Raw genomic sequence first — 13,430 nt, forward strand, 5'->3', positions numbered from 1 at the left:
ATGGAATGGAACTGACCAATTGAGTCAGTGAATGAACATAAATGCAGGATTATGAATGAACAATCGAGTTCATCATTACAGAACATCACATTACTTTTTGACATTTCGTTTTCTTTTCCTGAACTAAGTAAAAGCAGAAATTTCAATTGCAGAAGCTAGTAGACGTGTAGAAATGTGGAATTACAGAAGATGGCATTGAATCTTCCAATTCTTTCGTTCATCCTTCAATTAATGATCCTGCAAAGTGCAAAGCAAACACACCAAGCTAATCAGAGAGGGTCAATTTGGAATCTCTATCTTAAATTTGACTTATTTACATGCATCAGTTGCAAACTTCTCAAGATGTTACAGCAGCAAAAGCTGTATATATATACATTCGCCTCTAAAACCCAGAAGGAAAATAAATAGACTGGATAAAAATGAGTAGATGACCATACCAGGCACACTCTTTTGCAGATCCTCCAACATTGCCTTTGCTTTTTTTAGTTCCTCCTTACTAAATAAACCTGTCAGCATACCGTGGAAAGTAATAGTATCAGGACACACACCACTAGAAACCATCTCCTGGAAAATGTCACGGGCGCCATTAAGATAACCCACTTGACAAAACCCATGAATCAAAGTGCTGTAAGTAATGGTATCAGGACATACACCACTAGAAACCATCTCCTGGAAAATGTCAAGGGCGCCATTAAGATCACCCACTTGACAAAACCCATGAATCAAAGTGTTGTAAGTTATTGTATCGGCAACTATTCCTCTTCGATACATCTCACAGTAAAGCTCCAATCCATCGTCAACCTTTTTAGCCTTACAGTAGCCATTAATGAGTGTACTAAAAGTCACTAAGTCTGGGGAGCAGCCCTTGCTAGCCATGGAATCAAACATCTGTCTAGCTTCATCTAGGCGGTTCTGCTTGCATAACCCATCAACCATTGAGGTATAGATGAAAGTATCAAGGACTACACCTTTTCGGAACATCTCAGCATATAATTCTTCAGCCCTTAGAAAGTTCCCTTCTTTGACAAATGAGCTGATCATTATATTATACGTTTGAACATCAGGTTTCACACCATTGAGGGGGAGACTATTGAACAAATCCCATGCTTCATCTACCTTACTACTTTTGCACATTCCATGGATGATGATGTTATATATAGCAGTGTCAAGATCCATCTTACTCTTCTGCATAACCTCAAACAATTTCAATGCCTTATCTATTTTCATATCATTGCAGAAACCATCCAGCAAACTGCCACAAGTCACGATATTAGGGGACACACCATGAGATATCATCTCCTGGAAAAGGTCTTGAGCAGCATTAAGATCCCCCACTTGACAAAACCCGTGAATAAGAGTGTTGTAAGAAACTGTATCAGGAACTAAGCCTCTTTTAGACATCTCATGGAGGAGTTTCATTCCAGCGTCTAACCTCTTAGCCCTACAGCATCCATCTATGAGAGTATTTACGGTGATTATATTTGGAGAGCAGCCATTGCTAACCATCAAATTAAACATGCGCTTTGCATCATCTAGACGACTATGCTTGCAAAATCCATTAATCAATGAATTATATGTGAATGTATCAGGAAATATATCCATTCGAAGCATCTCACTGTATAATTCTTCAGCCTCAGAGACCTTTCCTTCTTTGACAAATGCATTGATCAATGCATTGAAAGTTACAACATTTGGGTCGACACTTCTTTTGATCATATCACGTAGCAGTTGCTCGGCATCACTCCATTTACCATATCTACAACAACCATCGATCATACAGTTGTAGGTAACAACATTGGGAAAAATGCCTTTCTCAAGCATTTCAGTGAAAAGATGTCGAGCATGGCTGTGGTGCCCGTCTTTGCAAAGACGATCGATGATGGCAGTATAGATTACAACACCGGGTTTGATGTGGGTTTGCTCCATATTCCTAAGCAGATTCAAGGCAGATTCAGTGTCACCCATCTTACACATTCCACTTACAATAGTTCTGTAAGTAACCTCGTCAGGTTGATGACCTTCTTCAACCATCCGATCAAGCAGAGCCGTTGCTTCGAGAACTCGACCCTCCATACAAAGACCGTTCATGAGTGTGCTGAAGGTCACGACATTGGGTGTTGTTAGTCCAGTTTCAACCATATGATCAAATAAAGCCAAGGCTTCAGAGAGCCTATCTTGGAGACATAACCCGTGGAGCAGCGTGTTAAACGTAACAACATTAGGCTGGAAACCAAGTTTAGTGATCTTTCCAAACGTAGACAAAGCAAAGGGCAACTTGTGACAGTCGCAGAAACATTTCATCAGAATAGAAAAGCTGTAGATATTACATGGAATCCGGCGCAATGACATCTTCTGATAGAGAGAAATCGCAACATCGGGACGATTCATTCTGAGGATGACACCCATTAATTTACAGAAATCAATTTCTGAAGGGAAAGGACGAGATCGAACCATATCATCAAACAAAACAATGGCATCGTCTAAGCTTTTGATATAATGAAACCCATTTCTCAATTTCAAGCTCTCTCCTCCAAATGTTCCTCCGCTCAAAGAAGGCTTACTCTNATGACAGCTGCAATAACATTTCATCAGAGTAGAAAAGTTGTATATATTAAATGGAATCCGGCGCAATTCCATCTTCTGATAGAGAGAAATCGCAACATCGGGACGTTTCATCTTCACGACGACACCAATTAGTTTATTAAAATCAATTTCCGAATAGAGGGGACGAGATCGAACCATGTAATCGAACAGATCAATGGCATCATCTAAGCTTTTGATATAATGAGACCCACTCCTCAATTTCAAACTCTCTCCTCCAAACGTTCCTCCGCTCAAAGAAGGCTTACTCTTCTCAACCTTACTACTTTTCTTGGCGGCGCCGTTACCCAATCTCGTACTGAACAATCTCGCATAAGCAGTAGCAGAAAATTCCGATCTACTATAAACCTTAGCCAACATTTTCGATTCGCCTTGATTTTGTTCTCTCCGTAAACTTTAACAAATGTGCAAACGAGTGAAGTGTGTGTAAAAAGTGTGAGTAAACTGCAAACACTTAGAAAGAGTGAGCAAAGACGACCGGTTCAATTAGATTGGCACAGTGACCGGTTCAATTGAAGCTAAATGAACCGGTAAATTTAGAGCACTTCTATTGGGTCTCACTTTAAAAATAAGCAAAAATTAAAAAAAAATTTAGAGCACTTCTATTGGGACTTTATTGTATGGTTTAAAAGCTTTAGAATCAACCTGGACTTTATTGTATGGTTTGAAGTTTAATCATCTTAAGTTCATAACTGCCGCAGCTTCTTCTCGCAGAGTTCTTCTCTAAAAGAACTTTCTTGCATTTAAGTCGTTTATTGTTGTCAGCTTTCGCAGCCCTGTAAAGATCAGAATTCACCGTTTCAAAATTTGAGGATTGATGGGGGACAAAAAAAAAGGATGGAAGCATTGAAAGAGGATTTGGTTTGGTAGATTCTGACAGCTTTACAATTTTCTCTTCTTTTGTTCTTCCGATGGTGGAGATGGAACATGTATAAATAACCGCCTGTTGAGTTTCACATGATTAAACCAAAACATATCGGATTTAGATAAAAAAAAACACACACCATGACCAAAGAGGCAGCTGAGTTAATTGGTATTTTACCTGTAGTTTTTCTCAAGTGCATGCATGGTCGATGTTGCCTCTGCAGAGATTAAAACATGAAAGAGATAACACTCACATAGTCACATTCATACTTCTGTCGAGGGAAAATAGAGAGAAGGTTAAAAACAAACCGTCTGTAAGATTTTCTCTCAGATCCTGTGACTTAACTGAAAGAGAATTGGTACATGTGAAGCATTGAGATATAAAGTAGCCAAAAACTACTATGCAAAGAACGGTAAAAAAGGCACAAGAAAAAGGTCAGGCATTCGTTATCGTTCTGGCCTCCAGAACCACTGCTTCTAGTTAAGTGTAACATGGTCTGCAAAATACCAAAGACAGATATAAGAAGTAAGAACATCAACTTCAACAATATGTTTCTCAAAAATCAAATAACCACAGAAGAGAACTCTAGAAACCATGTCTACAGATAGGTTTTCAACAAAGGTTCAAGACTACCTTTCATGTAAAATAAGCTTTAAACAATCCAATCCAAAGATGTTACAATCAGACTAAGAGCAATGACTTGAATTCGAGATTCATGTATATACATACAGAGATGATCACTGGCTCTAATCACTAAACAGTCTAAACTAAGTTCTCTAGAAAGTTCAGAAGATAGTTCTCTAATGACTAAACTCAGATCACTAAACTCAGTTCTCTAATGACCAAACTCAGTTCTCAGATAGTTCAAAAAGTCATCAGAGAGTACAATTCTCAATAACCTTACCTAGAGTGATGTGTTGGATTAGCATTTATTGCAACTGCGACAACCTTGAAGAAACTTTCCGATCACCACCGCTTCCTACGGATGTCGACGCCGCACATCGGATGGATCCGATCGATTCTGGAATCAGAATGGATTGGAACAATCCGGGCATGGTAAAAGAGATTGACACCATTTCGAGAAAGAGTGAAGGAGAAGTGGTTGATGGATGAACTCGCGTAGAATCATGTTTTTTTCACTTTCTCAGCACTTGAAGATTCTTCCGATGACAAATTGACGATGTCGAGAAGAAGAAGGCGACCCTAATTTCACGATTTGATAAACTCGCGGAGTAGAATTCGTGACAGTTCTGATCTCCAATTTCCGGTTTAATGTTTCGGTTAATTGCAAACCGAACTTATTTTGTAATTATCCGGTCCAAAACGAAAGGTGTAACGCGATTTCCCGGTTCGCTTCCCCCGATTTCAACTAATAAACTAGAAGTAATCTGGATTTGTGTTAGGATATCATATGAGGTTCGTTGAGTGGTTTATACAGTAAGGCTTCCAATTTCTCTGCATGGATTGTAACAAAAACAATATACTAGATGTAATGAAACAGTGTAAAACCAAATGTCAACTAGATCAAAGATTTGAGTTTATATATCTTGCAACAGCGCTCAGAAATATATAAACGTTGATGAGCATGAACACATAAATATCTGGAATGAACAATCGAGTTAACCAAAAAGCAGAACCACAAACATTAATTTTCATTGCAGTAGGTGTGTAGAAAGTGAATTATAAAAGCGAAATGGCACTGAATCATCCATTCTTACATTTATCCTCCAATTGATGATCCTGCAAAGGAAACACACGAATCTAATCAGATGGAAAAGTAGAAGCTCTACAGCCAAAAGAAAAAAAAAATACATAGACTGGATAAAAATGAGTAGAGGACCATACCATGCGTACTCTTTTGCAGATCCTCCAATATTGCCTTTGCCTTTTGTAGTTCCTCCTTACTACATAAACCTGTCAGCATACTGTGGAAAGTAATTGTATCAGGACATACACCACTAGAAACCATCTCCTGGAAAATGTCAAGGGCGCCATTAAGATCACCCACTAGACAAAACCCATGAATCAAAGTGCTGTAAGTAATTGTGTTAGCAACTATTCCTCTTCGAGATATCTCGCAAAAAAGCTCCAATCCGTCATCAACCCTTCTTGCCTTACAGTAGCCATTAATGAGTGTACTAAAAGTCACTAAGTTCGGTGAGCAGCCCTTGCTAGCCATGGAATCAAACATATGTCTGGCTTCATCTAGGCGGTTCTGCTTGCAGAACCCATCAACCATTGAGTTATAGGTGAAAGTATCAAGGACTACACCTTTTCGGAACATCTCAGCATATAATTCTTCAGCCCTTAAAAAGTTTCCTTCTTTCACAAATGAGCTGATCATTATTGTATACGTTTGAACATCAGGCTCCACGCCATTGAGGGGGAGACTATTGAACAAATCCCATGCTTCGTCCACCTTATTACTTTTGCACATTCCATCGATGATGATGCTATAAGTAGCAGTATCAAGATCCATCTTACTCTTCTGCATAACCTCAAACATTTCCAATGCCTCCAATGCCTTATCTATTTTCCTATCATTGAAGAAACCATTCAGCAAAGTGCCACAAGTTACGATATCAGGGGACACACCATGAGAAATCATCTCCTGGAAAAGGTCTTGAGCAGCATTAAGATCCCCAACTTGACAGAAACCGTGAATAAGAGTGCTGTATGAAACTGTATCAGGAACTAAGCCTCTTTTAGACATCTCATGGAGAAGTTTCATTCCAGCATCTAACTTCTTAGCCCTAGAGCATCCATCTATGAGAGTATTTACGGTGATTATATCCGGAGAGCAGCCCTTGCTAACCATCAAATTAAACATGCGCTTTGCATCATCTAGACGACTATGCTTGCAAAATCCATCAATCAATGAATTATATGTGATTGTATTGGGAAATATATCCCTTTGAAGCATCTCACTGTATAATTCTTCAGCCTCAGCGACCTTTCCTTTTTTGGCAAATGCATTGATCAATACATTGAAAGTTACAACATTAGGGTGGACATTCCTTTCGATCATATCACGCAGCAATTGCTCGGCATCACTCCATTTACCATGGCTACAACAACCGTCGATCATACAGTTGTAGGTGAGAACATCTGGCATAATTCCTTTCTCAAGCATTTCAGTGAAAAGATGTTGAACATGGCTGTGGTGCCCGTCTTTGCGAAGACGATCAATGATGGCATTATAGATTACAACACCGGGTTTGATGTGGGTTTGCTCCATTTTCCTAAGCAGATTCAAGGCGGACACAGTGTCACCCATCTTACACAATCCGTTTACAATTGTTCCGTAAGTAATCTCGTTGGGTTGATGACCACTTTCTACCATTCGATCAACAAGAGCTACTGCTTCGAAAACTCGACCCTCCATACAAAGACCGTTCATGAGTGTGTTGAAGGTCACGACATCGGGTGTGAATCCAGTTTCAACCATATGATCAAACAAAACTACGGCTTCAGAGATCCTATCTTGAAGACATAACCCGTGAAGCAGCGTGGTAAACGTAACAACATCAAGCTGGAAACCAAGTTTAGTGATCTTTCCAAACGTAGACAAGGCAAATGACAACTTGTGACACCTGCAGTAACATTTCATCAGGATAGAAAAGCTGTATATATCAAACGGAACCCGGCGCAATTCCAGCTTCTGATAGAGAGAAATCACAACATCGGGCCGTTCCATCCTCACGACCACACCAATTAATTTACAGAAATCAATTGCCGAATACAAGGGGCCAGATCGAACCATGTAATCGAACAAACCAACGGCATCGTCTAAGTTTTTGATATAATGAGACCCACTCCTCAATTTCAAACTCTCTCCTCCAAATGTTCCTCCGCTCAAAGAAGGCATAGTCTTCTCAACCTAACTACTTTTCTTGGCGCCGCGACGATGATGAACCAAGCTCGTACTGAACAACAATCTCGCAGAAACAGCAGCTGCACTAGCAAAAGAAGATTCCGATCTACTACAAACCCTAGCCAACATTTTCGATTCACCTTGATTTCGCTATCTCTCTCTCTCTCTCTCTCTCTAAACTCTTAACAAATGTGCCAACGTTTGCGTCAGTGACTGAGTGTGTCAACTGTCAAGTGTAGGGTAAACCCTTAAAAAAGTGAGCAAACGACAACCGGTTCAATTGGATTGGCACAGCGACGACCGTTCAATTGGATTGGTACAGTTACCGGTTCAATTGGATTGGTACAGTTACCGGTTCAATTGGATTGGTACAATGACCGGTTCAATTGAAACTAAATGAACCAATAAAGTTAATTCTCTCTTCAGAGTACGTATTATTATCATAAACCAAATGAACCAACAAAGAACATGACAACAATATAATTGAGTTTTTCTTTTTCATATCTCACAAACCAGAAATAGCAGAAGCATATTAATGCTCTTTGCGATTTTATGAAGATGAAATTGAGTTTTTTTTTTTTTTTTTTTCTGATTTATACTCCTTGTGACTAGTGTTCGTAACCTCTTTGTCAATTGTCATGCCTATGCATAACTCTGATCATCTATGGTTTGATTGAATTGTAACAAAATAAATATTAATGCTCTTTTGTGATTTTACGAAGAGGAAATTAAAGCTAGCTTTTCTGATCTACGTACATGGAGAATTGCAGAAGAATATGGTTGTATAGTCAACATATTCAACTATCTGATATTGTTTCATGAAATGTATATATCTAACTCTTGATTGTATAGTCAACATATTCTAGACAGTTTATTACTGTCATTTTTTTTTTCTATAACTTTTTTGAATGATGTGCTAACGCCCTATGGTTAGAAACAGTAATATATGTTGGTTGAGGTCCTTGTGGAGCAGTAACTCTTGAACTCATATATTTTGCCAAACTAGAAAAATCTTCCATAAAAGCGATGAGCGTGATTTGTAATAAATATATCAATTGTGGAATAGAGTAGATTCTCAGCCAGTCTCTTAGCTTTAACATAACTTCACAAGTCACAACACGTTTTTTTTAGTTACTACTTACTAGTATATATACGTTTATATATATTGAACTAAGTAAAAGCTAAATTATGTCACTCTTTTTTTTGTATGTGTAAGAAACATAAGCTTTTCTTTTAGAAAAAAAAAAAAGTTTGTGATGATTGGATTAACCCAAATATTATGTTGTTAATGGGATTATAATTATTTATTAAAAATACATTATATATCCTGTAGTGTTGATATTTTTTTATCCTATAGTGTTGATTCATGATTTGCGTACAAACAAGGAAACCTAGAGGAAATAATTTCATCACATGCTCTAGAAGAAAATCTAGGTTTATAATATTACTCAAAGTCATAATTCAAAATAGACACAATCTCTTTTTATCATCATGTATTTCATATCTACTTCCTCTAAGTAATAATGGTTTCTCTTTTCAAATAATATCTTATATAGTTCTATTTCTACAATTTAAAATATATATTATCAAAAGTCTAAAACATGGAGTAAACAATTTGGACTCCTACGAAAACCTGATTGTATATCCTACGAAAACATCTGTCTAATTTTTATTTTTTTTTCAAACCTGATATAGTATATGAAATAGTTTTTAAAAATAAAAATTATTCTAATTAGTTCATCAATAACATTCGACTAATTTTAGAACTGTAGCTCGTAGACCAAGATCAACAACATTTAAATAAAACAACAACAAACAAAACCTTTGTCGTAGCTGTATCACCAATTAAAAATCACCACTATACACCCAGTTCAAATATTACCAAAAAAAAAAAAAATTAATACTAGGGAGAACAACTCTATTCATTGCGTTACCTATTAATTAATTATCTCATCTCTGGCTCATTCCAAAAGATATACAGTATATACAATGCAAAATAGTTTAAACTATTAATTGAGATTCTTGGCGTCGTCGTTCAGATTTCAGAGAGAGCCTTCTGACCGCACGTGCCATTAGACAGAAGAACTTGTCAGCTCTGCGACGCCGTTTTACCTACAATATTCTTATGCGTACGTTGGGAACCTATCATCTGCTAGTCCCTCGACTACGTGTACTCGTTTATTTACATTAATCCCTTAATTATACTTCATTACTTTTCTTATGTTATTAACTTCTTATATAGAAACAAAAAAAAACCACAGTTAAAAAATTGGATTTTATCCGGTTTTGTGTAAATTTAGGGACATTTGTCTTCGTTATTTATCCTCTATATACTATGTTTGACTCGATTTTATTCAGGTTTATAAGTTAAAATATGAATAATCTCTTTGTAAATATATACTCACACACGAGAGCAATGATCTCTAGTAATCGTGCCACATGTCAAGGTCATTAGCGTAATCATCGAAGTAATGAAACTGTATATAGTATGGCATTATTTAATCTGATGAACAGTGATCATGTGAAAAATTTACAATGCCAAACAAAACTTATATAGATATGTAACCTGTAATGAGAGATTGATTATATTGGTAGCCAATAGTTTTACATTTTTTCTACTAATCATAATCATATATGAAGCAATTACTATTTTAAGCAAATCTCATTAGCTGTTGAAATTTAGCCAGATGAACGATTCAAGTAAATTATAAAAATTAATTTAATAAGGTAGATCTTAAATTTTTAATGAAAACATGTGAGAGGAAAACGAATCTACTTTATTCTTTTTTTTTTTCTTTTAAAATGGAGGAAGTTTGTAATTTTTTTTGTATAATGATGAGGAAGCATTGGGAGAGGACGAGATTCTCGTGTATTAAAAAAAAAAAAAAAAAGAGATTGTACTCTACCATATCATTATAATTTTCTCTTTTTAACTTTTAAAAAACTTTTCTACACCAAAATCAAATAAATTTTAAATCTATAAAAAAACATATTCAAATAATTAGAGAGAGAGAGAGATATATTTGGTGAGAAGTCAGCATTTGCCGACAGGAAATTCTGTCTTACCACGAAAATACCAAATCAATAATTCCAACTACTTTTTTTAGGTCGTAACTTTTTTCACTTCTTGTTTTGGCGTCTACGCATTTTTATAAAAATTATTTTAACTCAATACACTTACTGATTTTATGTCATAAATGTATTAATCAAGTCCGTAACGTTAATGTTTTGAGAACAATATTGCAGACAAAATCCAAAAGTAATTTGTTTTTTCTTGAATTAACGTCTGAATTTTTGATTAATTGCGATGATATGATGTAAAATATTTTTATTTTTGATATCAAAAATGTAATACTTATTTTTCTTAGGAAAATTTTGTTTATACAGTTTTATGTAAGTCTTCACAAAAAAAAAAAATACATTTTCATGTAAGTGTCTATATCTCCATTTTTAAAGGATGAAAGTGAGAAATACAAGTATATATCTATATGTATTACAAGTTTCACTTAAAGATTTCTCAAAAACCAGAATTTCTTTGTGCTTATGTTCATGCTTTATTTATATTCAACATTTATCTTTTGGTCGTTTAAATTTGTTTTGTTAATACTTATAAATTTTAATGGTGTTATTTATTTTCAAAAACTGATGGTATTTTAGAATATAAATTAAATGTTTTAGAAAACTAAAAACATAAAATAGTATTAGATATAAGTTTTTAATATAAATGTATTTGTAATAAAACAGAGACAAATTGCTTTTTAGTCAAACTTTATTATTATGCAGTATGTTTTGAATTTTCTTGAGATCAACAGCTAATGGAGGTGGGTAAGATGAATCTAATACCAATCAAGTATAAAGTTATCAAAACACAAATAAAGTGTATTCTTTGTCATTATAATATGCTGTTTGTGGGGTATAATTATTGATATATATACTTTTTGGTGGTTTTTACCCCTCCTTTAGGTAAGTTAAAATGATTCCTTGATGAATAATTTTAAAAGCAAACCAATTTCTTTGCACTCAATAACAATTATTTTCAACTTGATATATATAATGTAGAATGTAAGAAAATGGTTGATGACAAGGCATTGTCAATTTGTCACACAGAAAAGAGAGAGAGTACTTAGATCTATCTATTTGTCTGGCAAAACACCATCCAAAATGAATGTGTTTTTTTTTTCCTAAACTTTTTTCAGTTTTATAATTTGATATGTTGGTGGTTCTGTTGTTACTTAATTTGTGTAATTTCACTTTAGCTGTCCAGTCTGTCCATTTATGATATATTTTACCACTAACAATTTCAAAGGTCTGTACTATTTGATAAAAGCTATGATGAATGTTATGGAGGTTAGATTTTCATATCAAAAGATATACAACAACTAAAAACTTTTCTGAACCGCAGTTCTTGACTTTTTTTTCTTTTACTACCATATTATTCAGAAGAGTGTAAAATCATTCATGGGTTTGCGCCAAAAATTTTGATTTTTGTTACAAAAAAAAAACATATAGTACAAATCATGAGTTTGGGCAAAAAGTACGAGAGATTTAACCTTTTTTTTACCATTCACAGTACAAATCATGGGTAAACACACAACAAGACAACTAATGTTACATAATCTACAAGAATCGAATCTCGTGAGTTTATCCACGAAAATCAATCAATTTTTTTGTAATCCTCAAGAACAAAAAAATAAGATAGAGTTTTTGGATTTTGTGTCTAAAGTTTTAAGATTGTTTTTTCATCTGTAAAAGAAGTTTTAAGATTGTTGTTCCACTTCTAACAGTTTCACTTTCACACACCTTCAATATAAGTATATAACCATAAAAAAACTATGATTTTGATGCAAGAACCTCCCACTAAATGTGCTTTCCCTTGTGGGGATCCACATTTTTTGAGAAAAGATTTCAAGAAAAACACTCGGATAGATTGATAGTTAGATAGATAGATAATCATAATCATAGTTGAAGTGAAAGCGAAAACCCAAAAACCCGGTTCAGTTCTTGGGTGACAAAAAGGTCTACATCTTTCGTCGTCCACATCAATTGTTATGATGAAGCAAGAATGTGAAAAAATGTACAAAAAGAAAATGAATTTCTTGAAATGGAATAGACATTGTTTTGAGTCATGATTAAGAATATTAACGTTAATAAAAAAAGAACAAAAGAAGAACAGAAACAAAAGAGATCATTACAATGTACAATAGAGAAGATGAAGCTGTCGTTGAATCTTCTGTTGATGCCATTAATGTTCTTAACTACAACCTTGGACCTTTTGAACCAGTAAATTGATGATCACGACAAGAGAAGAAACCGAAGTAGAAGCTTGGACCTTTCACATTAGATTTCATTGCTATTGATGCTTGCAGAAACATGGACACTAACTTTACAAAGAGAGTCACTTGTATTCATGAATTACAAAACCAGTCTCAAGATCATTGCTTAAGTTCGAAAAAAAGACACGGCAAAATTCGCCTAAATTATGATCAAAATAGGCTAAAAGAAATACAATAATATGGCTCTCTTTCTCACCTCCTAAAGGAGCCATTAGCCAAGTACAAATTAAATTAAGGGTAGTAAAACAAAAAAGTAAGAAAAATGAATTCAAGCAATCCTACAAAATGGCAAAGTTCTAGTGAAAAAACTACTAAAAAGGGTAAGCCGGAGAGAACTAACCAGAAGTAAATAAAAGAAGTAAAAAAAATTAACAAGTCACACAGAGGATGTATCGATGAGAACATCGTTTAGCACATCATCTTCACCATTCGCCATCGCGAGCAGCTCTGCATCTCTCTCTTCCTCGTTAGAGAAATCTCTCCTTTCGAACTTAGAATTGGCTGATATAAAGATCAGCTTTTGAGCTCGATCCACGGCTGTGCGTGACCTCCCGTGCGAATTAACCCATCTCAAAACAGAGGAGTTGCATTTAAACCCACAAGAAGTAGCGTGGAGAAAAATAAGCCTAACCGCAACTCTCCCCAATGACCTGAACTCACTAAGATAAGTTTCCCAAACAAGTCTACTGCTTTGTGGATTAGCTATCCTCATTTTACCCGAAACAGGATCCCTCTCTTTCATTTGGACCGCCCTAGC

At 35.4% G+C, this 13,430-nt stretch overlaps 2 protein-coding genes across 3 annotated transcripts; both read right to left on the bottom strand.

Moving 5' to 3' along the window:
• Positions 7–4,685, bottom strand: LOC104752946 (pentatricopeptide repeat-containing protein At1g64100-like). 2 transcript variants are annotated; one of them, XM_019238425.1, is made up of 7 exons: positions 4,371–4,685; positions 3,775–3,962; positions 3,644–3,683; positions 3,488–3,544; positions 2,566–3,377; positions 438–2,277; positions 7–237 (listed from the first exon to the last, which is right to left on the bottom strand). In XM_019238425.1, exons 5-7 carry the CDS (start codon positions 2,959–2,961, stop codon positions 218–220), a joined length of 2,256 nt encoding a protein of 751 aa, XP_019093970.1. In that variant the 5' UTR covers positions 2,962–3,377; positions 3,488–3,544; positions 3,644–3,683; positions 3,775–3,962; positions 4,371–4,685; the 3' UTR covers positions 7–217. The 2 variants fall into 2 exon arrangements, with proteins under 2 accessions (XP_019093970.1, XP_019093969.1); XM_019238424.1 differs by having other exon boundaries at positions 3,480–3,544.
• Positions 4,968–7,545, bottom strand: LOC104752945 (pentatricopeptide repeat-containing protein At1g64100-like). Its single transcript, XM_010475210.2, has 2 exons — positions 5,312–7,545; positions 4,968–5,206 (listed from the first exon to the last, which is right to left on the bottom strand). The coding sequence occupies exons 1-2, from the start codon at positions 7,332–7,334 to the stop codon at positions 5,187–5,189; spliced, it is 2,043 nt and encodes a 680-aa protein (XP_010473512.1). The 5' UTR covers positions 7,335–7,545; the 3' UTR covers positions 4,968–5,186.

Source organism: Camelina sativa, chromosome 16, assembly GCF_000633955.1.
Source record: "Camelina sativa cultivar DH55 chromosome 16, Cs, whole genome shotgun sequence".
Classification (NCBI taxonomy): domain Eukaryota; kingdom Viridiplantae; phylum Streptophyta; class Magnoliopsida; order Brassicales; family Brassicaceae; genus Camelina; species Camelina sativa.